The 23016-nt window shown below is 45.2% G+C and overlaps 1 protein-coding gene across 2 annotated transcripts; it reads right to left on the bottom strand.

Annotated features, from left to right (window-relative positions):
- Positions 1-304: 304 nt before the first annotated feature.
- Positions 305-22703, bottom strand: CCZ1 (CCZ1 homolog, vacuolar protein trafficking and biogenesis associated). Of its 2 annotated transcripts, XM_053275795.1 has the most exons (16): positions 22225-22703; positions 19337-19434; positions 18651-18744; positions 17769-17843; positions 16583-16630; positions 15798-15881; positions 14067-14242; positions 10916-10997; positions 10655-10716; positions 10293-10404; positions 9345-9378; positions 7590-7707; positions 4373-4444; positions 2129-2287; positions 1632-1759; positions 305-657 (listed from the first exon to the last, which is right to left on the bottom strand). In XM_053275795.1, the coding sequence occupies exons 1-16, from the start codon at positions 22357-22359 to the stop codon at positions 602-604; spliced, it is 1533 nt and encodes a 510-aa protein (XP_053131770.1). In that variant the 5' UTR covers positions 22360-22703; the 3' UTR covers positions 305-601. The 2 variants fall into 2 exon arrangements, with proteins under 2 accessions (XP_053131770.1, XP_053131771.1); XM_053275796.1 differs by lacking the exon at positions 4373-4444 and having other exon boundaries at positions 22225-22701.
- Positions 22704-23016: the final 313 nt, after the last annotated feature.

Raw genomic sequence — 23016 nt, 5'->3', positions numbered from 1 at the left:
TTCATCAGTCAATTGACTTATGCAACTAGTCACCCAGCTGCTCTCTCATTTTGATGACAGCCCTCATAGTGACACTTCATGGCTCCATGTCAGAACACCTATAGTATCCCTTTCTCTGCATTTACCATATGAGGAGTGTCTCCGTTGCCTGGAATCCCTTACTGTGGCCTCTCCCTCTCTCTTGTGAAGGTGACTGACTTCACCACTCCAGTTTGAAAAGTTTCCTTATATCCTCCATAGACAGATGAATGGGTAATAATTCAATTTTATGCTAGAGTAACAAAACAGGAAAAACACTCCCCAAAACTGTAACAATGACTAATTTTATTTTTCCAGTAAAATATTCACACAACAGTATCAGAGAAATGGAATGATGCATGTTTAATTCAGAGTTTAATTTGCACATAAATACTTTAAAATCTAAAAATCATATGATCAGAGTGTACAGTTTTAGTAGAAATGTTTCTTACAAAGCAAGTATTGCTTTACTATTGTCATTATGCCAGTCAATAATATGACTAATAACCTGTCACAGTAAGCAAAAATGCTTTTCAGACATCTTAATTTAAAGCCATCTTCAAATAAGTTGGCCCCTTGCAGATCAATCCAAGAAGAAAATATTATTGAACTGTGTTGCACAAAGTTTCTTTACTTCTTCTGAAAGAGAGAATCACAAGGTGTGTTAAAGCTCAGTATGTTTAACAGAAAAATAAATCTAAACATTGGAATGTTTTACACGTGAGGCAATTTTAACTGAATGTCCCCGGCAAATATGTCCTTAAAGGTCCCACAACCCTCAGTGGCATTTGGAGAGGGCACCGAGGATAGGAGAGTTTAGGGGACATAAAGCACCCCTCCTCCATTGTGTGCATGAAATGTTGCTCCACTTGTACATGTTGCCCACTGATAATATTTGTACCAAGAAAACTTAGCACTAAATATAGTAACAAAGAAAAACAAATACAGTTGTAATGTATATTTAAAACTTCAATGTATCAACATTGTATCAAATTCAATCAATTTGTTGGTCTGATTCCCAGAAAAACATGTCAACTTTAAACAAATTTTATACCAGCTTTAAATCAGTGTTCTCCACCTCCTCTCTTAAATAGCAAGACCGTTTTACAGTCATGAGGGATAACATAACCCAATATCATTAACACCACTGATAGACTTATTTCCTCCCAGATTGTATAGGAAGAAGGACAACCCCTCCCCCACCCAAACACACAATGCTTAGAAGCATTACACAAAACGATAGAAAGGTACTAACTGCAGAGTATGAACTGATACCTTTCCTGTGATGTGATCTGTCTTATCTCTAAAAGACCAAATTACTTTTGCCTTACTGGCTCAGTTTATCTTTTGGGGAAATAACTTTCCCCAGAAACAAGATTACCAAATGATTCAAATAAAGACATGAAACTGAGATGAATGCATATCTCCCCACAGTTTATCCATGCCTCCATTTCTCTGCTGTCTCCCGTGTTAGCTTTTAGACTGTAAGTTCCTCAGGAGAGGGGCCTAGCTACTTGTATTTTGCAAAATGCCATATACATGGAAGGAACGATTTCCACCACCACCACTTTTAGTAAAGTCAGTAGTACTGAAGTAATGTAAGTGTTACTTGCCGTTAACTTCAATCAGGTTTGCATTTTTCTGGTTCAAAATGACATACAGTTCCCGCTGATCAGATTTCTTGCCAACAATCCAGTAGTCACTCATTGCCTTCACTATGATTTCTTCATCATCATCCACCCTGTAGGAAATAAGTTTATTAGTACAAATCTTTGGCCTATGTGCTCAGATAACCAACACATTAGCTTGACTAAAACTAAGCAACAGTAAAGAAGAACTGTGCAGCATGACAGCTAAAGGAAAACAAGACTGCTTAAGTCTGGGTTCATGTCAGATTCACAAATGAAAACCAAACAACATCCTTCCAGTGGCTGTTGCCTCTTACATTTCCTTTTCTAGACTGTGAGCCCTTTGGAGACAGGCCACCATCTTATTTATGTATTTTCTTATGTAAACAGCTTTGAGACCTTTGGTTGAAGAGCAGTCTATAAACAATTGTTGTAGTAGTAACATCCTACTCCTGTAAAACAGGAGGAAGAATGTAGGTCACCTAGTGAAGTCATTGTTGATGTCGCCAAGAATCTTCATTAAGTCAGGGTGAACTGAGGTGAGCGAGATGTTGGGCGTTCTCCTCATGTGGATTGTACTCTTCTCGGCGAGATTCATGTGGTTGAAATAGATAAATTTAAACTGAGGCTCTTTCTCTGACCTGGGAAATAAGAGTGGAAGGAAATGGGCATGTAAACAACAGAGGCAGTTTATGTGAAGAAAAATATACATTAGCTGCAGATATGAGGGATCTGAACACTGATTCTGAATGGCTTGCTAGTATACCAAATGCTCTGTTGTGTACAGGCGGACCTAGTTATCTGCAATGCCAATATTCAGGGATTTGCGTATCCGCAGTTCAAAAATAATGCCCTGAACTTGCCATTCACGGTCGCGTGTCTTGTATATCCATGGTTTTCATTGCGAGCCTCCGATCCCCATATATGGCCGTGCTCTATGGGTTGAGAGGGGAGTCTGGAGGATTGTTTTGGTGGCATTTTGTGTGTGTTCTTCTCCTTGTGTTTTTTCTCCTTCTCCCTCTGGGAGCCATTCCTCTTAGCGTTTGCTAACTCCACTGCTGTTTTCACTTTTGTTTTACCACCTAAGGAAACTGGAGGGAGTGCTGGGACTGCTTCTTTGGTTTCAGTTTTACCGCCAAAGGACTACTAACTCCTGCAACAGAGGGAATTCCCCTGTGGGTGCTTACTTGAACTGTCTCTGACACTGCAATGCCTCTAAAGTGCTGGACGTGAACTTTGCGGGGTGAGGAAACCACCCCCTGGGTGCCTGCTTGAACTGTCTCCGATGATGCCTCTAAAGTGCTGGACATAAACTTTGGGTGGGTGTGTGAGTGAGGGAACTAGCCCTTGGGTGCTTACGGTACGGGAACTGTCTCTCATGCTGTGATGCCTCCCAGGGCTTCATGCTGCGATGTGCTGGATAACAGCAGGGTGAGGATTCTTTGATCTTATATTTCTACTCTATATTGTACTTGATGGGTTGGGGGGCAGCTAGAGAGTGGGAGAGCATAATATCCAAGGTGGCCAAGGCACACTGTGGTGCACTATCCTCTTCCCAGCTCCCCACCCCCGCCGCACGGTGTTACAGGGATTTTTCAGGCCATTTTCTGAGACTCCAGAACCTAACCCCCAAATTTCCATTGACCTAATGCTTCATTATTTGCGGTTGTAGGCACAGAACCTAACCCCCATGAACAACAAGGTCTGCCTGTACATTTCATTTAAAGTCAAGATCAAAACATGTCCGCCACCAGTTATTAAAACATTAGCAGCTGTCAAGTAGATTTGCTAGTCCCTTTTTGGTAGGCTGACCCAAACGATTCACAAGATGTTTGTTCTATTTAGCTGACAGTAGTCAGGAAATAGTCTGGACAAAAGTCAGGAAAGCAACATCTGCTAGTGCTCATCCCCTACAAATTTAATAGATTAACATTTTGTGCAGCCTGTGCAAGTGAAAGCAAGGTGGAGATGGGGGGGGGTCCTTTAATTTATGATAGAAAACAGAATTCCTTTGAACCACAAACCAAATGTTTTGCGTGTGGGAGGAAGGCAAATCAATTTGATACTCTAAAACAGGGATAGGCAACCTTGGCTCTTCAGATATTGAACTACAAATCCCATAATCTCCAGCCACAACAAATTGCTTTCTGCTCTAAAGCAATACAGATTGCACTCCTGACAAAGACTGGGTTAGAGATTGTTTTCTACTGCTCCAGTTTATTTTAACACACTTCGACATTTGCAGCTTAATGTTTCCTTTGTGAAAACTGTTACACAACATTTCAAGCTGAGAACTGAGAACCTTGCTTCCTACTGTATCAACTCAGCTACGTTTGTACCAAGAGAAGCTGTATCGGGTTCTCAGGATGAGACACATTAAACATTAAAGTTTAAGCCAGACTCAATCAGATACACTTCCATCACTTTATTCTACCAACACCATAAAAAACAAAAAGTTAATAGCCTTGGTCCCATTACAGGCTTAACTGCTGAGTTTCAGCATAGCTGTGTTGAAATAAACCAGGATTCTTATTTTGACAGTTATTCCCCCACAATGATGTGTCACCCCCAAATCAGGTGACTTAGTCTATAAGCCAGCAGGCAGGATCTGTGTCCTTTTAAAGAGTATGTATGGTGCCTAGAAAGTGTTACACATTTTATAGAAATATTAAGAAGACTACTCATGGCCCTGCCCCTACTAGGCTGACTTTTCTCCAGAGACTCACCTAGCACCAGCACAACCTTGAGTGAGGTGATCGGACAGCTGGTAGACAGCTCGTTGAAAGGCCAATTCCATGCTAGGGATCATTAGGAAGGGGATTGAAAATAAAACAGCTAATATTATATTGTCCTTATACAAAACTATGGTGCGGCCACCCTTGGGAGTACTGTGTACAGTTCTGGTCACCACATCTAAAGGAGGACATTGTAGAACTGGAAAAGGTGCAGAAGAGGGCAACCAAGATGAACAGGGGCCTAGAGCACCTTTCTTATGAGGCAAGATTACAACACCTGGGGCTTTTTAGTTTAGAAAAAAGACGACTGCGGGGAGACATGATAGAGGTCTATAAAATCATGCATGATGTGGAGAAAGTGGAGAGAAATTCTTTTCCCTCTCACACAACACTAGAACCAGGGGTCACTCCATGAAATTGATTGCCAGGAGGTCTAGGACCAACAAACGGAAGTACTTTTTCACACAACGCATAATCAACTTGTGGAATTTTCTGCCACAATATGTGGTGACAGCCAACAACCTGGATGGCTTGAAGAGGGGTGTGGATAACTTCATGGAGGAGAGGTCTATCAACAGCTACTAGTCGGAGGGCTATAGGCCACCTCCAGCCTTAAAGGCAAGATGCCTCTGAGTACCAGCTGTAGGGGAGCAACAGCAGCAGGAGAGGGCATGCCCTCAGCTCCTGCCTGTGGGCTTCCAACGGCATCTGGTGGGCCACTGTGCAAAACAGGATGCTGGACTAGATGGGCTTACTTGGGCCTGATCCAGCAGGGCTGTCCTTATATTGCCATTCATGAGGCTATTCAGGGAAGGCCATCCTAAGGCTTTGGCCCTCCAGCTGTGGTTGGACCACAATCCCCAGCCACAGAGACCAACAGTCCAGGATGATGAGATTTGTAGTTCCACATCGGCAGGAAGGCTGAAGTTGCTTAGCCTGGGTCAAGAAACTGCAGCTACTCCACAATTCTAGTTATAGGGTGGGGGCAGGGGGAGAAACCCACACACTGGGACTTCTTGTATAGTTCAATTGACCAAGTCCAACCTGTTTTTTCTCCCATCACAGCCCCCAGGGGCTAACCTTATCTCAAATAAGCCCTGCTAACTCGGCAGACAGGCACCTTTTAATGTGGTGATTCTCTTCATTTAGCAGGGGGAGAGTAACTGGCCCTACCCACCCCCAGAAAGCGCCCAAAGTGGCAGTTCGGGAAGAGGCTTTGCACAGAGAGGAGCTCTGCTTGCGAGCTCCTCTCTGCCTCTTAAATTAAGGACTTTCTTCGGCCGACGGAAGTGGGCCAGGGTAAGGGGGACTCGGCAGCTGGGAGGGAGGGTCGGCGGCATCGGCTGCGGGAGCAATTTTTTAAAAAAGTTACATGGCCTCCGCTCCGCCCCTGGCCTCCGTCTCTTTCGGCCAAGGCGGCGGCTCTGCCGCTGCCTCGGTCAGTTTTCCCCTCCTCCGCAGTCCCGGCTTCTTCGGGGCGGCCGTTTCTGGCTGCCCAAGATGGTCGCCGGGTCCTGGTGTTTGTGCCTCCCTGGCTCTGTTCTGGGCATGCGCTCCGCGCATGCCCAGAACAGCCGAGGCACGAACGCACGCTTGGTGTCCGTCCACGGACGGACACCAAGCGTTTTATTAGAGAGGATTCTTAATTAAGATAAATAATACATTGGTGGTACATCAAAAAAAATAAAATGAAAAAGAAAGAAAATGTCTTCGTGATCATTTCAGATTCTGACATCTCTTGATAAATATGTCTGCTCTACATGTAAGCCATAACAGATGTTTCACTAAAACCAGAGTGTCCAAAGTGAGAAGTGGGTCTCACGATGGGAACAGAAGCGGGGGCTAGGAGAAGGCCCAGCCCCTCAACCCACCTAGTTTCCCAGGAACCCATTGTGCTTCCCCACGGGTGCCACCTCATACCAGTGAAGACTGCATGCATCCTCAGCCCACTGTACTGGCTGACCACACCAGGGCCAGGCTCCAGGAAGCCATGCACGATTCTACCTGGGCCCTTTGCTTCCCTGGAGAACATACCTTGGAAACCTGACCGGACAATGCAGGCCTCTGCGGCCCCCTGGCTCCCTCCCAGGGCCTTTGATCTGTCTGCCTCCAAACCTGGGATGAGAATGAAACCAACCAAGCAATCTGCCTCTGCCATCCTTGCTGGACAGTTTGTTCTTAAGGCCAGGAAACGGCCACTATCTGGGAAATGGGTGGTTTCTCTCTTGCTGCATCCTGGGGGTGGGAGATCCCAGTGGCTAAGAGAAGGCGGGAGAGAGTGCTGCTCTGCCCTCTGGGAATTGGTGGCGTGTTTCCTTATCCACTAGCAGCTTCATGGTACAACAGTATCAAACCACATATCAAGGCACTACTCCAGCATTCCTCACTGTAAGGACCGGGGACCACTGGAGGCCCCCCAGACTAATTGTTTATTGGGCTTGTGTGAAGCAGAGGCCAAAGCTGAATACTCTGCACCATCCCCCTAGCAGCCTGCCGGGACAACCATTCCCACTAGGCAATGCTGCACTTTGCCCAGCGCCAGGGGGCTCCTTTAAGGGAAACGGGGCCCCCTTGAGCCCCCGGAGTGCCAGCTTGGAAGATGCACAGATGGCGGGGAAGGTTAGTCCTTCCCAGCGCTTTCCCCACAGAGCTCTCAAGAGAGGGCTCCGTCTCTCCGAAAGGGCCCTCCCAGCACTGAGGAAAGAGCAGGATCACGCAGAGTTCAGCAAAGTGGGGAATGGCTCTCGCATTGAAGGGTTCCCCCCCCCCACCGCAAAAGTGGCCCATTCAAAAAAACAGTAAAGGTCACCCCATTCACTCGCGGGTGGTGGCCCTCACTATCCTGTGTACTGCATCACCTCTTGTGAACTAGACAAGAGCTGAAGAAAACAGCAGCAGCCAAAAGCCAACAGAAACCAGGCCAAGAGATGATCTTCACTAGGAAGCACTGCCTACCTTTACTCAAATGACATCCTAAAGAATAGGGGTCAGCAACACTGGCTCGCCAGCTGTTGTTGAACTACAACTCCCATCATCCCCAGCTGAGGATGGGAGTTGTAGTTCAACATCATCCAGAGTATTATGTTGCTATCAAGGTAATACTCTTGGGTAGAAAGCTCACTGACTCCCTATTGTAAGTACCTCTTAACCATTCAGTCTTTATTAACAAGCTGATGGTTTGCAATAGAAAGAGAGATCATACACGCACCCCGATATCCTTTTGTTGATGTTGTATTGTTCACATATATCCGATGCCAAAACAGTGAGCTGCGGCCCGACAATGCTGTCAAGTTTTCGGCAAAACTCCAATGTAGGCTGCATAGAGACTGTGAAAGAGTTTGGGAGAGGGACAATGAGACTTTCCCCTGCCCTCACGACCATCCCAGGCATATTCCATGTGGGGACCAATGAGAGCCACATCATGGAGCAGACACAGCTGTCTCTGAGGCAGCTCTCACAGAGGATCCAGGCAGATAGGTAGAAGAGATGATATGGCACAAGCAGCATCTGGGCTACACTGCACCACACACCACTTGATCATGGTTCAAGCAAGGTCTAAGGTTTTATTCAGGTCACGTGTAAACTGTTTTCGGACATCAGCCGGGTCCCCCATGTTTTTGTTTTTTAAAAGAGGACAACCCACCTTTCCCCTATATTTCTATATGAAGAAAGCACCAAAATCAATGCCCTCCTTCAGTGAGAAGCAAGACCATTTGATAAAGGTCAAGTGGCAGGTTTCACAGAAGAGTCTGATGCAGTAACTCTAGCAACACATTTAACAATGGGGGAAGCATTGCAAAATTTCACACACAGATTTCATCAAACTTGGCAACATTTCTGCAGAAGTTCACATTTGATCTCAGAGGACCTGGAGGATCAGACAGAATCCTGTGAATATTTAGGGAGAAACAAACACTTTTTGAAATTGCCTTCTGTTTGCTCTTCTCTGTCCACTTCTTGGGAGCCAGTCTCATTGAACTCAATGGTTCTTACTTCTAAGTAAACATGTAAAGTATTAAGATGCTTCTACTCCATTATCCAAGGTTGACTCCTTGCAAAAACGTTATCCCTTACTGTGTCACAGATACAAAAATGGCTCAAACCATTTTTATTTACATGGAAAACACTATCAGTGCTATATTTTTATCCCCCTCTTCATCCAAGGAGCTCAAGAAGGCATATGTGGATCTTCTCCTACTCCCCTTTTACCTGGAGAACAAACCTGTGAGATAGGTTCAGGTGAGAGATATTGGGAGCTTCCAGTCTCAGCCCCCGCACCCCCCCCCCCGAATTGCTCCTGTGCTCACTTGCTTTTTAGAGGGCATTTACATTATGTTCTCCCTTTTTATCCCTAGGTTGCTTCCGTTTCTTTTGGGATCTCGGGAAATCTGGTTTTGTTTTGTTTTTGTTTTAAAGAATGCAGCAGCAATACCATTGAGTCCAGTGTTCTATGAAAGTCTCTACTTCTATGAAAGCCTTTCAGTGCTCCTGTGCCTTCAAAATAGAATACTTTCCCTTTTCGGGTTCAGCAGCTTCCTATTCAGAAACAGGAAGTGCTCAGTAACTTTTGAAATTTCCCCTTAAACAGCCCCTCCAAGCTGCTTCAATGTCAGTTTATTTTCCAGTTGGAAAAGCCTTCCCAGCTTAGTGGGAACTTGAACCCAAGTCCTAGGCTGACATTCTGTCATGAGGGGCAAATACAGGGAACCGGGTTTGAGCGTTCCATGCTTTCTCCCCTTACTGAGTTTACTGCCCTCTTTTCAGTACTTTAATCGATTGTTTATATTGTTTTGTGCTTTTATTGCCTTCTGTTGATCTTGGTGTTTTTTGTGAGCTGCCTTTGGTGGGGGGGGGGGTGCTGGTGGAAGAAGGAGGGACGGAAATCCCTCCAGAAAGCAAACAAATGCTCAGACGACAGCATATGTCTAGGTTATATATTTTATATATTTTATATTATACTCACCATCAATCATAAAGCAGACAGCTGCACTCATAGCCTGCAAGAAACAAAACATGTATCAAGAGAACAGTCTTATCGCTGCTCCTTGGATACATTTCATTGCTGGCGTTAGGTTCTGCTCTCCTGCTTGTGTAAAGGACACTGGTGTAAGTGAAGACGGCAAGCTCTCGGCTGGAGGAAGCTCCCGCTGCACACAGAGATACCTTAGAACCGGCCAGGGTCACTGCAGACTTGAAGGGGGAAGTGGAGAAGGTGGCTTCGCTAGCCAACTATTACTTAACTCAAGACTGGCAATTGGTGTCGAATACAACTCCAAGGTCTCAAAAAGTCTTTCTCAGCCCTACTACCTTAGCTTGGACCTCACACCTGCAAAAAACCCCACTCTGCCACATCTCCTGCTGGGTGGTCTGCAACGAACTGTAACCAAACCTGGAGTTCCTTGGGTGCTCTTCAGTGCGCTGAGAGCTCTAACCACATCTCCTTTCGGGGACACCTGCAGCCCAATCATATCTGCGAGAATTCTGAGTGACCCAAGCCTGATCCTGGCAGCAGGCTTCTCTTCTAGAATGTGAACAGCAGGTGGCTACCGGTAGATGGCTATTATTAATTATGGGCCTTTCTGAGTTTCTCAGAATGTCATAGTGCATCCTGGGAAGCACAAACAAGGACATGCCACCCAACCGTATGTCTCAGAAGTCTCACTGATTCCGGTGGGATTTCCATCCAAGCAAGCAGGCACAAGACGGCAGTCTTACAAGGCCCTTGACCTAACTTAAGATGAGACCTTTTACTGGCTTTTGCCCCCTTAGTGTTTGCCGTCTCTGGGTTATATCCCCCAGGTTCTGAGATACATTAAACTCCTGTGCCTCAAGAGAGTGTGTGTGTGTGTGTGTGTAAATTTAAAAAACAAACAACTTCACATTATAGCAAAAACAAAAGAGTAGCAGTTACCTTATAAACAATTAGATGAAGCTCTTCATACGCATCGTCTGTGTTTACAAATATTTTGGGAAATCTGCATTTTGCTTCTGGATCATTAAGATTCAGAGGTCCAGTGAGAAACCTAAAAGAGCAAAGCTGGGATTTAACTATATCAAACTATTAAGACTTCAATCTATGCCAAACGAACGCACGTGCGCGCGCGCGCACACACACACACACACACGTTCCTCCTCTCCCAGGATGCCCCCGCACCCCATTTTTAAATTCTCGTGGATCATGCAGGGAAGTCAGAGGTTGATGGGAACTAAGTTAAAATGTTGAATAAACTGATTCTATAAGCAGGGCGTAAAAAGTAATGGATAAAAAGTTACCTTCCATAGTGCTGTAGGTTTACAGGCATTTCTGCATGCATTGGGGAATCTCTCCCTGCCAGCTGAAACAAAGGAGTTGTTAAGGAAATCTCCTCCCTTCCTCTCCCAGTGCCCTAGAGCGTTTAGAGAAACTGGCAAACTGCCCCTTTTCTCCAAGGAAATGCAGCTGAGAAGATTTGGGGCGGGGGTGGGTGAGAGAGAGAGAGAGAATTATTTCACAGAGGACAGAGGCGATGTTTGTTGTCAAGCCATACAGCTTACCTCTGGTTCTATATGCCTTGGAAACAGAGATGTGGTGAGATATTTGTATAAAATTCTCATGTCTTCTTGTTCCAGTCCACTCCTGGAATGTTAAAAAGGCTTCTTAAGAGTATACACTGACTAGGCTTGTCAGTCATTTAAGTAACGTTAGTGGAACAGATGAATCTGCCATATACTGAGGCAGACTATTAGTCCATGTAGCCCAGTATTATGACTGGCAGGAGCTCTCCAAGGTTTCAGGCAGAGAACCCAGAGGTTTAAACTGAACCTGCTATGGCCCAGCCCTCATCAGAGCTATCCTGCTAATAAAAATGAACGACTTCACTATCAAGAGAAGATTCACAAACTGCCAAGGTCTCAAGGTTCACAGGTTTTGCATCTGTGCTAGTTATATGGCTTCCTCCAGGCAATACATTTATAAACTTCAGGCAAAGGAGCACGTTCACATCTGTAAACCATAGGTATGAAAAACACACCCTCTAAACATCTAGTATCCCATCCTATCACCATTTTCAACCTGAATTACATCCCACCCACCCCACATAACTTTTGGCAAGGACCATCAATCACAACTACCATTATCCTAATTTTGTAAGACAACAAGGATGAAAACTGGGAGGAGACACTAACTCATTTAGACAGCATACCAAACCATAGTTAAGGAAGCTTAACTATGGTTTTGTGCAGTTCTCAAATTGACAGAGCATGGTTGGGAATCAAACTAGCAAATCAGAATTGGGAAACATAGTTTGAAGTGAGGTTCTAAACCACGGTCAGGAGCCTTATAAGAGGGATTCCCGGATATTGCTGACCACAACTCAAGTCATCCCAACTGCAATGGCCTTTGGCTGGAGATTATGGGAGTTATAGTCAACAACATCTGGGAATCCCTGTTACAGGGAACACTGGTAGGGAGTGATCTGAATAGAAAAACCCAGTTACAGCCATTGCTTCACCACCTCAGAAGCTAGCTGCGCTTTAGACAGAAGAAAACAAACAGCTCTAAATCGTGGTCCATCTGTACATTTAGAATCTCAAACCATGGTTTCAATCCTAAACCATGATCAGAGCTCTATTCTAACTATATGGGTTTTATTTTTTAAGTAAAGCCGTGAGCCCTGTCCAATGTTCCTGAAGATTGTTCACACTTTACATATGTAGTAGAGAGAAATCATACTGATCTCTCAGTAAACTCTACTACTTCACATTATTTCCAAGTAACCATCTGTGGTCAGGTCAGTGGCTCAAACTCCTGTACTATACAGGCCTTTAGGTTACTGATGGAAAGAAATTCCTTTCTTCTGCCCAGTGCAAGCAGTGCAGGTAAGATACCAAGTATATATTAATAAACCTAAACATCTTCAAACTTAGTACTAGATTTAAGTGATCAAAAAATTGTTCCAAACTAGGATTCAACATTTTTCATTATAAGCAGACTACACATAGGTGTAAGGCTGAGAATCTAGAACAAGAAGTCTTGGGAACTCTGTTTTAATCCTCTTCTGAGCTGTAATTATTTTAATGTGATCATCTGTAGATTACTTCTCGTCTGAGTTCAGAGCACATTCTCTCGACTTCTTAATCACTTTTGAATAGGAAACCCTTGAACTGCAGCTCTCAAATGAAACTGGATGCCCGGTGCAGCTGTGTCCTGCCAATAAGCAGCCTGAAATCAAACACAGCTGAAGAAGAGCTCTTGGGTTTGAATTACATTGATGCCTGCAAACTGCAGACTCTTGTTTCTGATGAAAACTCGACATTTTCACTCAATGAAGTCATGATGGTCAAAAAAGCTTCTGATTAGCTGAAAACCGACCACCATGTTGCCATTTTTGGAGAGCTTACTTTAAAACTAAAAGCACTGAAGTATGACCATGTGTGCACAGATCAAGGGACTAAGTACTGCTAAGATTGCCAGAGATAAATACTGTGCTGTAAAATTTTCTTCTTCGTCGTCCTCTTTCCCTTGCAGGTTTCATAACAACCAGTCATGAAACCAATTTGTTGTACACCGCCCAAAGCCTTCGGATGGGGCAGTTTATAAACGTAATAAATCAAATCCCAGGTGCCAGGGAGCCATGGTGCCTAGATTTTTAACTGTGGTGCCTAGACTAGAATATTCAGTGGTGATTTAATTATTTATTTGTCCCAGGCAGCCCTGTTTCTGTGCTAAGCAGATTATGTGAAGGGGATGGGGGTGTAGAGCATCTGCTTTGCATGCAGACAGTCCCAGGTTCAATCCCTGGCAGCCTCTCCAGGTAGGGATGGAAGAGAAACTTGCCTATAAAGCTTTGGAAGCTGCTGCTAGCCAGTGTAGACAATACTGAGCTCTATGGACTGATGGTATGACCCAGCCTCCTATATTCCAGCAGCTTCCTAGGGATAGCGAGAAACCCATTTACCCGCTCCCCACCGCCACATAATGTCAGCCACAATCTTGCCAAGTGTCCACTGGCTCGTTTCTAAATCTTGGGGCTGGCTCCTGGATCCAAAGCAAGTTTGTCAAGGCCATTTTCAGCGTGTCCTTAACAAGGCGCCTACTCAGTTTAACAATTGTTTTAAAAATCACAAAATCTGCCACAAGCGTGCAGTGTTCTGGATACGATACTGCATCTGACTCATTGATATCCATAGCCAACAAAGTCTCTTAAGCTTTCAAACTTCCACCCTCCTGAATACACAAACATGCACTGATGAATCTGCAAAAGGGAGAGGCCTCTTCTGTATCTAAGACTGCCACTTACAGCGGCTGCTCTGGGGCTCATCTCACGCCACCGGCAGACTGCTGAAACAGAACTGGTGGCCAACTCCAGCCACTTCCCTATGTATGCATGTTTCTAAGATACAGTACACAGGCATCATTGTTTGCACTCTTTTTAGCCCCGAGGCCCGGGAAAGGCCTAAAGTTGACTCAGTCATCATGGGACAAAACTGATGCAGCCGAAGAAAAGGCCCCTGATGCCACAAGATGGTCCATATTTCAGAGGTTTCCCTGCTGTTGGCTACAAATTGTGTGAATGGGGCATATGTGCATAGGTGTTTGTGTCCAATCACATCTCCTACCCCACAAGCCCAAACGTTGCTCCTACACACCCCACTGCATGTGTGAACTGGCTTCGTCTCAGGTCACCAGTCTATTCAGGGTACCTACCAGATGAGCTGATCATTGTAGAGAAAGGCAGTATATTTGACTATGCTCAAACTTTCTTCCATCTTATTAATGAATGACTGAATTTTCAAGTAAGTCATTTTATCCAATGGAAAGAAGCTGATTCCACAAAAAACATCCAGCAGGTCACATGACTGCAAATGAAGTGTCTGCAAGTACTGACGGGAGAAAAGGATATCAATCACTGCCTCCAATTAAAGCTACACTACAGTCTCAAATTTATCACAGAGACCAATCCCAACTGCACTTTCACCACAGACACAAAATGTCACCTGTTTTTGCATGACTAGAAGTACCATCCCCACCATTCTCTAGTAGAAGAACAGTGGTCACATTCCCAGATGTAAAGCCTAGATGAGCCATTCCTCTATGGTGGGAATAGTTATCAGTAAATTGTCATGTAATTCTTTAACGCGATCTTTTTAAATAGGACAGATCACTCACAGGAACGGGAAAATGCACATGCGCCACATCTCACAAATTAAACAGCTATATTCTATAGAGAGCTGTTTTGAATTAAAACACACATACACTTCCTTGTATTACATGCTGCATTAATCACTTTCAAATTTAAAAAGTGTCCAGTTTTACACTCAGCAGCTCAGCCTGAGTGCTAAGTGGACATGAGGGCTTTAAGAGCCCTCTTTATAAAAGGCCAAAAGCATGTTGGAGATTTAGTAAGCTATCGAGTTATATCTTTTAAAAAATGTTTATTCTGAAGGAGTTTATACAGCTAGGCATATCTGCTTTCAAAACATCTTCTAGGACATATAGACAACCTATAGAACAAAACTTTCATTTAAACAAACAGGACAAAACTTGGCCAAAGTCAAACCACTTTTAAGTATCATTGATTTCAGCATTTGCTTATCTTTCTCATAGCAAATTACTCTGAAAGCACTTAACTTTGGCCGAATTGTTCACCAAGTTTCTAGTTCTCATGGTGATGGAAAAAATTTGAAATATGAGACCATAACTTCAAAACAATATGAAACCTTTAACTAAATATTTCAAATTTCATAATTTCTATGCTCAGCTCATGTTAAGCTAGAGCAGGAATATTAGGGGGCCTTGTCCACATAGAAGCAAGTTGCTCCTACAATGGCTAAGTGTCAACCACATAGCTAGAATGTCAATTATGTGCAAAGAACACTGCAAAATTAAATACAGATTTCCACCTCAAAAATTTCAAACTTCCTTACCTTCAGGAAATGCTTTCTAGCTTTTCTGCAGAGGAACCCTGCACTCGAGAATTCTGGGAAGTGGTCTAAGTCATGCATACACGGGGATCAGTCCAGCTGGGCCTTGAGGGAACTGAAAATACACCCCTGAACACCCCCCAGAATTCTCTGCAACATACCTGGATTCCTCAACAAAAAAAAAATGCTGCAGACTGCAGGCAGGCTACGCTACATTACAGGAAAGCCTGTCCACTTTGACTGATGGGCCAGCGTGTGGTACAGGATGCTGAACTACCGTAGATAGGATTTGGGCCTGATCCAGCAGAGCTGTTCTTATCTTTTCACTAAGAACTTTTCATGTTCTTATATTTGCACTAAAAAACCGCAACAGGGCTCTGAAGAGCCCTGGAGTTTCCTAGCATACAATTTGAATAAATCATTGTTGTAACTCCTTATACTTTTTCTAACACAATCTCCAGTGCTAAACAAGCTGCCTAATTCTAATCTGGTACACTGTTGCTGCACACCTTACCCGGTGGAAGAATTTCTCCAGTCTGTCTTTCAGAACTCTTACACCTCCATCTTCCATGGCTTTTCGGAATGTGCCATTAAAAAGCTAACAATTATGTTAAGTGGGGAGAAACATTAGTTTGGGAACTGTATAATTAAAAGCATACCTGCTTATCAAGATGTAATTTAAATTTACAAATACAATACAATGGACAAATCCTGAAATTTCAGTTTTGTAGTTTCAGATTCTTTATGAAAAACAAGTTTACATAATGATCAGGAGTTTGTTTCCAGGATAGTTATGATGTGAAGTGAAGAACGACATCTTTGAGTAGCAGCCTGTCAACGTTTCCCACGCTTAACCAGGACACTGGACAAATGATGCAGATAGCAACAAAAACTAGCTTATAGGCAAGTGGCAGAATGTGCACATCCGTGTTCCCTCTAAGGCATGTGCGCACACTCACACATTTCTTTATGTCCACTCAGTTCATTTAAATCCCGCTCAGGTTGAATCAGGAAGGCCCCATTCTGAATTCACATGCGCACACACTGCCTTGATACTGACACTCAGAACAAAACTCATTCTGCACACAGATGAAAAAAAGTAGAGAGAACACTGGTGCACATACGTTAAAAGATACACATATTTACTTGAATACAAGACAATAATTTTAGATGATCCCCTTTAAAAATAGAGGTTAAATGCAGGTTAAACCTATATTTACCCAAAAGGAAAGGGACTCTGAATTTAAGATGACCCCCTAATTTCTAACATCAAAGAACTTGGGGAAAACATAGTCTTACCTTGTACATATTATAACACTGCTGTAACACTGAACTATAAACTTTGTCCTGCAAAAAAAATCCAGAATCAGAGAATTACTGTAAGAACAACACAAATATAGATATGTTTAAACTGGATCTCTCACAACATCTGCAGTTAGGCCCTTAAAAACCCTTGTCAAATAGTCTTTGCCCACTGAATTGTATTTTTTTAAACCCTCTGCTTTGCTCTTGTTTCTAGTATGAATCCAGAGTTAGAAAATGACTAAAATAAAAGCAGGCATGCATGCATAAATAAATAAATAAGAGAGAGGTGCTGCAACCAGAAGTACGATTATCAAAATATCTTATTAGGTGAACTCATCATAAGAACATAGGAAGCCTCAAACCATTTAGCTCAGGGCTGCACAACTTGGCCCTCCTGCAGATGCTGAACTACAACTCCCATCATCCGACTGGGCGATCTAGCGCAATATTGTCTATGCAGACTGGCAGCAGCTCTCCAAGGTTTCAGGCAGGTGTCTTTCTAAGACTACCTGGAGATGCTGTCAGGGACTGACCCTGGGACCTTCTGCATGCAAGCAGATGCTCTACCACTGAGCTACAGCCCCATCCCCTCAGGGGATAATCTTACAGCACAGTGCTTGTTGTCTCCCATTCAAATGCAAACCAAGGCAGACCCTGTTTAGCAAAGGGGACAATTCATGCTTGCTACCGCAAGACCTGGTCCCCTCCTCCAGCTCTCCTCATATCTTCCAGAAAACTGTATATAGTTCCAGGGAAAGAGCATTCCAGTTACCTAAATGAGGCTGCATTTACCAAATTAAAAGGAGAGGAGAGCTGGTCTTGTGGTAGCAAGCATGACTTGTCTCCATAGCTAAGCAGGGTCTGCCCTGGTTGCATATGAATGGGAGACTTGATGTGTGAGCACTGGAAGAGATTCCCCTCAGGGGATGGAGCCGCTCTGGAAAGAGCATCTAGGTTCCAAGTTCCCTCCCTGGCAGCATCTCCAAGGTAGGACTGAGAAAGACTCCTGCCTGCAACCCTGGAGAAGCCGCTGCCAGTCTGTGAAGACAGTCCTGAGCCAGATGGACCAACGGTCTGACTCAGTATATGGCAGTTTCCTATTTTCCTAAAAGAGATGACACTTGTAATATTCTTAGTTTTTTATAGCCAAAATATCTAGAACCCAACAATAGGTTATTACCAGAATCTCCTCTTCTTGATACTCTTGAACTGGTTTTCCATCTTTGTGTTTTTCTATTATGGGATTCCGTACAATCTTGAAAGTAGAACAAAGAAGCATGATTTATAAATGTAGATCTATATGTCACTCAACAAACATTTTAGAGCAAAACTCAACTGGGGGGGAAACAAATGGGCAACATCCAGACTTGTTAGTCATTACAAAACACCACTGAAATCAATTAAACAAGTTGGTCATGACTAACGTAAGTCCCATTAATTCAATCTAAGTGAATTCAGACTTAGTCTGGATCTTGCCAATGTCAGTAGTTCCAAGTACTAACATATATCCAATCATCAGTCACAACCAATGAATTATCCAGGTTGCCTTTCCTTCTTTAAAACAGGATTATTATTTTTTAAACTAGAAACTAATTTTTTTTTAAACAAGAAAAGCACACATACCTATTTTTTAAAAGAAGTCTTAACTATTAAAACCTCTCATCTCCCATTATTGGCCATTGGAACAAAGAGCAAATGTTCTTTGAGAAGGAGCCAATGTGTTACAATGAGAATCTAGATGCAAATCTTTGCTCAGCCAGAAAGCTCACAGGGCAGCCATTCGCAATTTAGTATTAGAATCTTCCTCATTAAAAAGGGATAACATTTCAAGGATAACTGAAAAGAAAAGTGTCCAGTACTTTGAAGACTGGGAGTTGCTCTGGCAACTCCAAAGCAGCAGCAAGACAAGAAGCGCAAGTGATTGATGCTTTCTGTCCCCATTCCTCCAGTCTTGTGCAAAGGAGGGAGATGCATTTCCGTCTCTTCTTATTTGGCATACAGACAAGCACTTCAAGAAACCCTACAAAACTGTTTAATAGAATAATGTAGTGGGTGGGTATACCATAACCATCCAGAAATTTTCTTCAGGTTCATTGAAGAACTGTCGATTCTTCTGAGTATGGAGAGATTTTGCAGGTTTCAAAGGACTAAAGGTCCTGAAGGGAAAATATTACATGAATGCAACCTTTTAGACATAGGAGTGTCATCACTTAACTATTAATTAATAAAGTTACAATGCTGGATTGTCTACAGAGGAATATAAGAAGCTGCCTTTTACCAAAGGAATCTAGCTCAGGAATGTCTACACTGACTGGCAGCGGCTTCTCCAAGATTTCAGGCGGAAGACTTTTCCAGCCCTACCTGGAAATGATGCCAGGGAATGAACCTGGGACCTTCTACATGCTTGCATGCAGATGATCTTCCACTGAGCAATTACCCCATCTCCCATGGGTGACATAGTCACCCATCCAAATGAAAACCAAGGCAGGCCCTGCTTAGCAAAGGGAACAATTCTACCATAAGACCAGCTCTCCTCAGTCTAGACTGGGCACTACATGGGCAAGGTACCATTTAGTACTTTTTGTAAATGTAAAAAGTACCTAGCAAATTTTAGGCACTGCTTAAGTCAATAATAGTCTATACATACTTTATTGTTTGCAAATAAATTTAGAAGTTATTACTATTGTAGTTAAATTCCACCACAATCAATAAAACAGTAACATGCTATGCAAATGTGAAACTTAATACCTTGTGAACTGAACTATAGCTTCACATAATCCAACACTTCTAATTTTTTCATTCTTTTCTACATCATTTGGGTGATAAAAAAGGATCTTCTTTTCCTCCTGAAATTAGAGAAGTGAGCAATTAACTGAAAACAAACACAAGTGCATGCAAATGAACATCTCTAAACTTAAGATCTGATACTACTATCTTTACAATATCTTGCCTTAATATGAATGGCATAATGGAATTGCATTTTAAAATTATTTACTTGTCCAAATACATAGCCTTTAAAAAACAAAACTGTGCATCTCTTCCAAATGTAGTGTGCATTTCTCATTAAAAAGAGAGAAAATGGGAGTTTATGATGTATGCATATTATGCAGGCAAAGATGACAAAGACCTCTTGATTCAGGCCAAAATATTTCCTCATTCAAAGGAATATATTTGCAATTGATGAGGGACCCATTGAGATGGTCCTCCTGCGGAGCCTTATGGAATCCGAGCGATTCCTGAATGCTCTGGGGGAATTACCAGTTGGCATGGATGGTGGTCCTGCTGAGGCCCTGGTCTCTCTATGGAATCGTGAGATGACTAGGGATATTGACACAATCGTTCCCAAGTGTCCTCAATGTTCTCATGGGGACCCGTAGAGCACCCTGGTATGCCAAAGAGTTCCAGGTAATGAAACAGGAGGGCCGACAGCTAGAGCGCAGGTGGTGCACGTCCCAATGCGAGTCTGATCGAGCACGGGTTAGAGCATATTATCATGCCTACCATGTGGCAGTGATGGCGGCGAAAAAGAACTCTCTCTCCACCACTATTGTATCCTCAATTAGCCATCCAGCAGAGATTTCCCGAGTGGTGAACGGCCTAGTGACATCAGGCCGGAGAAAGGATGGTATTGTGCCCTCGGAGGCCTGCTGTGATAAATTTGTGAGGCTAAAATCATTCAGATCCACATGGGATTCGAGGCCCCGTCTCAGGATGGTCTGATGGAGGTCTCCAGAGAACCGACTGGTTCAGTTACTATGGATCAGTTTCAACTGTTGCGGTCTGAGGATGTGGACAGGCTGCTTGGAAGGGTCCGGCCAACCACGTGTCTCCTGGATCCTTGCCCGTCATGGCTGATAAGAGCGAGTCGAAGGGCTATAGCTAGGTGGGTCGTGGGAGTGGTTAATGCCTCGTTGCAGGAGGGGGCTGTTCCGCTGGCTCTTAAAGAGGCAGTGGTGCGGCCCCTCCTTAAGAGATCCTCCCTAGATCTGGAAGTATTGTATAACTATCGCCCGGTTGCTAATATACCTTTCCTTGGCAAGGTACTGGTGCAGGTGGTAGCGACTCAGCTTCAGCCATGCTTGGAGGCAGTGGATTATTTGGATCCCTTCCAGCTCAGTTTCAGGCCTGGCATGACCTTTACTGGGAGAGGGACAAGGGCTGTGTTATCCTGCTGGTTCTCCTCCATCTCTCAGCGGCTTTTGATACCGTTGACAAGGTTGTCCTTTTGGAAAAGCTTAGGGAGTTGGGGGTTGGAGGCACTGCATTGTGGTGGTTTCACTCCTATCTCCAGGGTCGATATCAAAGAGTTGTCATGGAGGAACTTTGTTTGGCTCGCTGGGAGTTGACCTGTGGGGTTCCTCAGGGGTCAATCTTATCCCCTATGTTTTTAAACATCTATATGAAGCCGCTGGAAGAGGTCATCAGGAGGTTTGGAGTGAGGTGCCACCAGCATGCTGATGATGCCCACCTCTATCTTTCTATTCCATCTCAATCAGGAGAGGCGGTTGAGGTGCTTGACCGTTGGCTGGAGGCGGTAATGGGCTGGATGTAGACCAATAAATTGAAACTGATTCAAGATAAGTCGGAGATTCTGTCAGGGGCTCTTGAGTCCATTAGGTGGGGAGATATCCTATTCTTGAGTGGGTGGTAGTACCCTGGAAGGAACAGGTGTGTTACTTGGGGGTACTCCTGGATTCGTTGCTGTTGCTGGAGGCCCAGCTGGCAGCAGTAGCCAAGAGTGCCTATTTTCAACTCAGGCTTGTTCACCAGCTATGGCCCTTTCTGGACAGAGACAGCCTGGCCACAGTGATCCATGCTCTGGTAACCTCCAGACTGGACTACTGTAATGCACTCTATGCGGGGCTGCCCCTGAAGATGGTTTGGAAGCTGCAACTAGTGCAGAATGCAGCAGCAAGACTGCTGATGGGCACTTCTGGCTGGATGCACATCCCGCCAGTCTTAAAGGAACTGCACTGGTTGCCAATTTGCCACCGAGCCTGATTCAAGGTTTCAACACTGACTTCTAAAGCCCTAAATAACCTGGCCCCCCAATACCTGAAGGGAACGCCTTCTGCCATATAGACCTGCCCGCCAGTTAAGATCTGTAGGAGAGGCCCTCTTGGTTGGCAGTGCCACCATGGTCAGCAGTTCCACACAACGCACAATCCACTTGTGGAACTCTCTGCCACAAGATGTGGTGACGGCAAACAACCTGGACGGCTTGAAGAGGGGCTTGGAGAACTTCATGGCGGAGAGGTGTATCGACGGCTACTAGTCGGGAGGGCTACAGGCCACCTCCAGCCTCCAAGGCAGGATGCCTCTGAGTCCCAGTTGCAGGGGAGTCACAGCAGGAGGGAGGGCCGGCCCCTTTCAGCTCCTGCCTGCGGGCTCCCCAGAGGCATCTGGTGGGCCAGTGTGGGGAACGGGATGCTGGACGAGATGGGCCTCCTTGGGCCCGATCCCGCCGGGCTGTCCTCCTGTTCTTACGTCCCAACACCCCCCTCCATAAAATGCAGCAACACAATACTTTGTTCAAAGGATACCTCCGAGCATCTCCTCCCAAACCAACCCCCAGGGATGGACTCCGATGAAGACTCCCCGCCACAGAACAACCCCCCCCCCCCGCCAGTCCTCACCTCTCCCTCGCGGGGCCCGAGCCGCGGGTTGTAGATGAAGAAGCTGAGCAAGGCCGGCGCCAGCTGCTTCTCCGGGCCCCCGCCGGCCCCAGCCCCGGCCAGGGCCAGCCCCGCCGCCGCCCCCGCCGCCGCCATGCTGGGGGGCCCGAAGGGAGCGCGGCGCGTCGCCTCCTCCTCCCCCGCCTGCTGCTGCCGCCGCTGCCGCTGCTACTCCGCCGCCGCCGCGCAGCATCGGGAGCCAGCCCGGCCGGGGGACTCCATGGCAGCAGCTCCGCCGGCACTTCCTCCTCCGCCCCGGAACTTGGGAGGCGGAGGCGGCGGCGGGCCTAGTCGGCGGGCCCGGCCTGCCAGCTCCCTCCTCGCCTCGCGGCCCCTGGAGTCTCACTTCACCCTCAACCAGTCGATGTTTCCATCAGGAAGGAAAACCTGATGGGGGTTTTGGGCAGAAAACGAAAACGAGCTTCATTTAGCCACACTGCGCATGCTCCAATGCTTCTGAGCATGCTCAGATGCACAGTGTAGGACTCGTTGAGGGATAGAGCGAAGTGGTGCTACACCTCCCTGAGGAGGGTCTCGGGGTGCGGGGGGGGGGGGGCGAAGGAGGGTGTGTGTGTGTGTGCCGGGGCTCAAGGCTGCCTAGGTTGGTGGGAGGGGAGGCACTCTGCACATGCCCCCAGAAGGGAATCTCCCTATGCATGCGGGAGGAGGGGAGGCACTCTGCACATGCCCCCAGAAGGGAATCTCCCTATGCATGCAGGAGGAGGCACTCTTCCTATGCATGCGGGAGGAGGG

The sequence above is a fragment of the Hemicordylus capensis genome, chromosome 13 (genome assembly GCF_027244095.1).
Source record: "Hemicordylus capensis ecotype Gifberg chromosome 13, rHemCap1.1.pri, whole genome shotgun sequence".
Taxonomy (NCBI): Eukaryota; Metazoa; Chordata; class Lepidosauria; order Squamata; family Cordylidae; genus Hemicordylus; species Hemicordylus capensis.
This window is presented reverse-complemented; position numbering and strand designations above follow the sequence as displayed.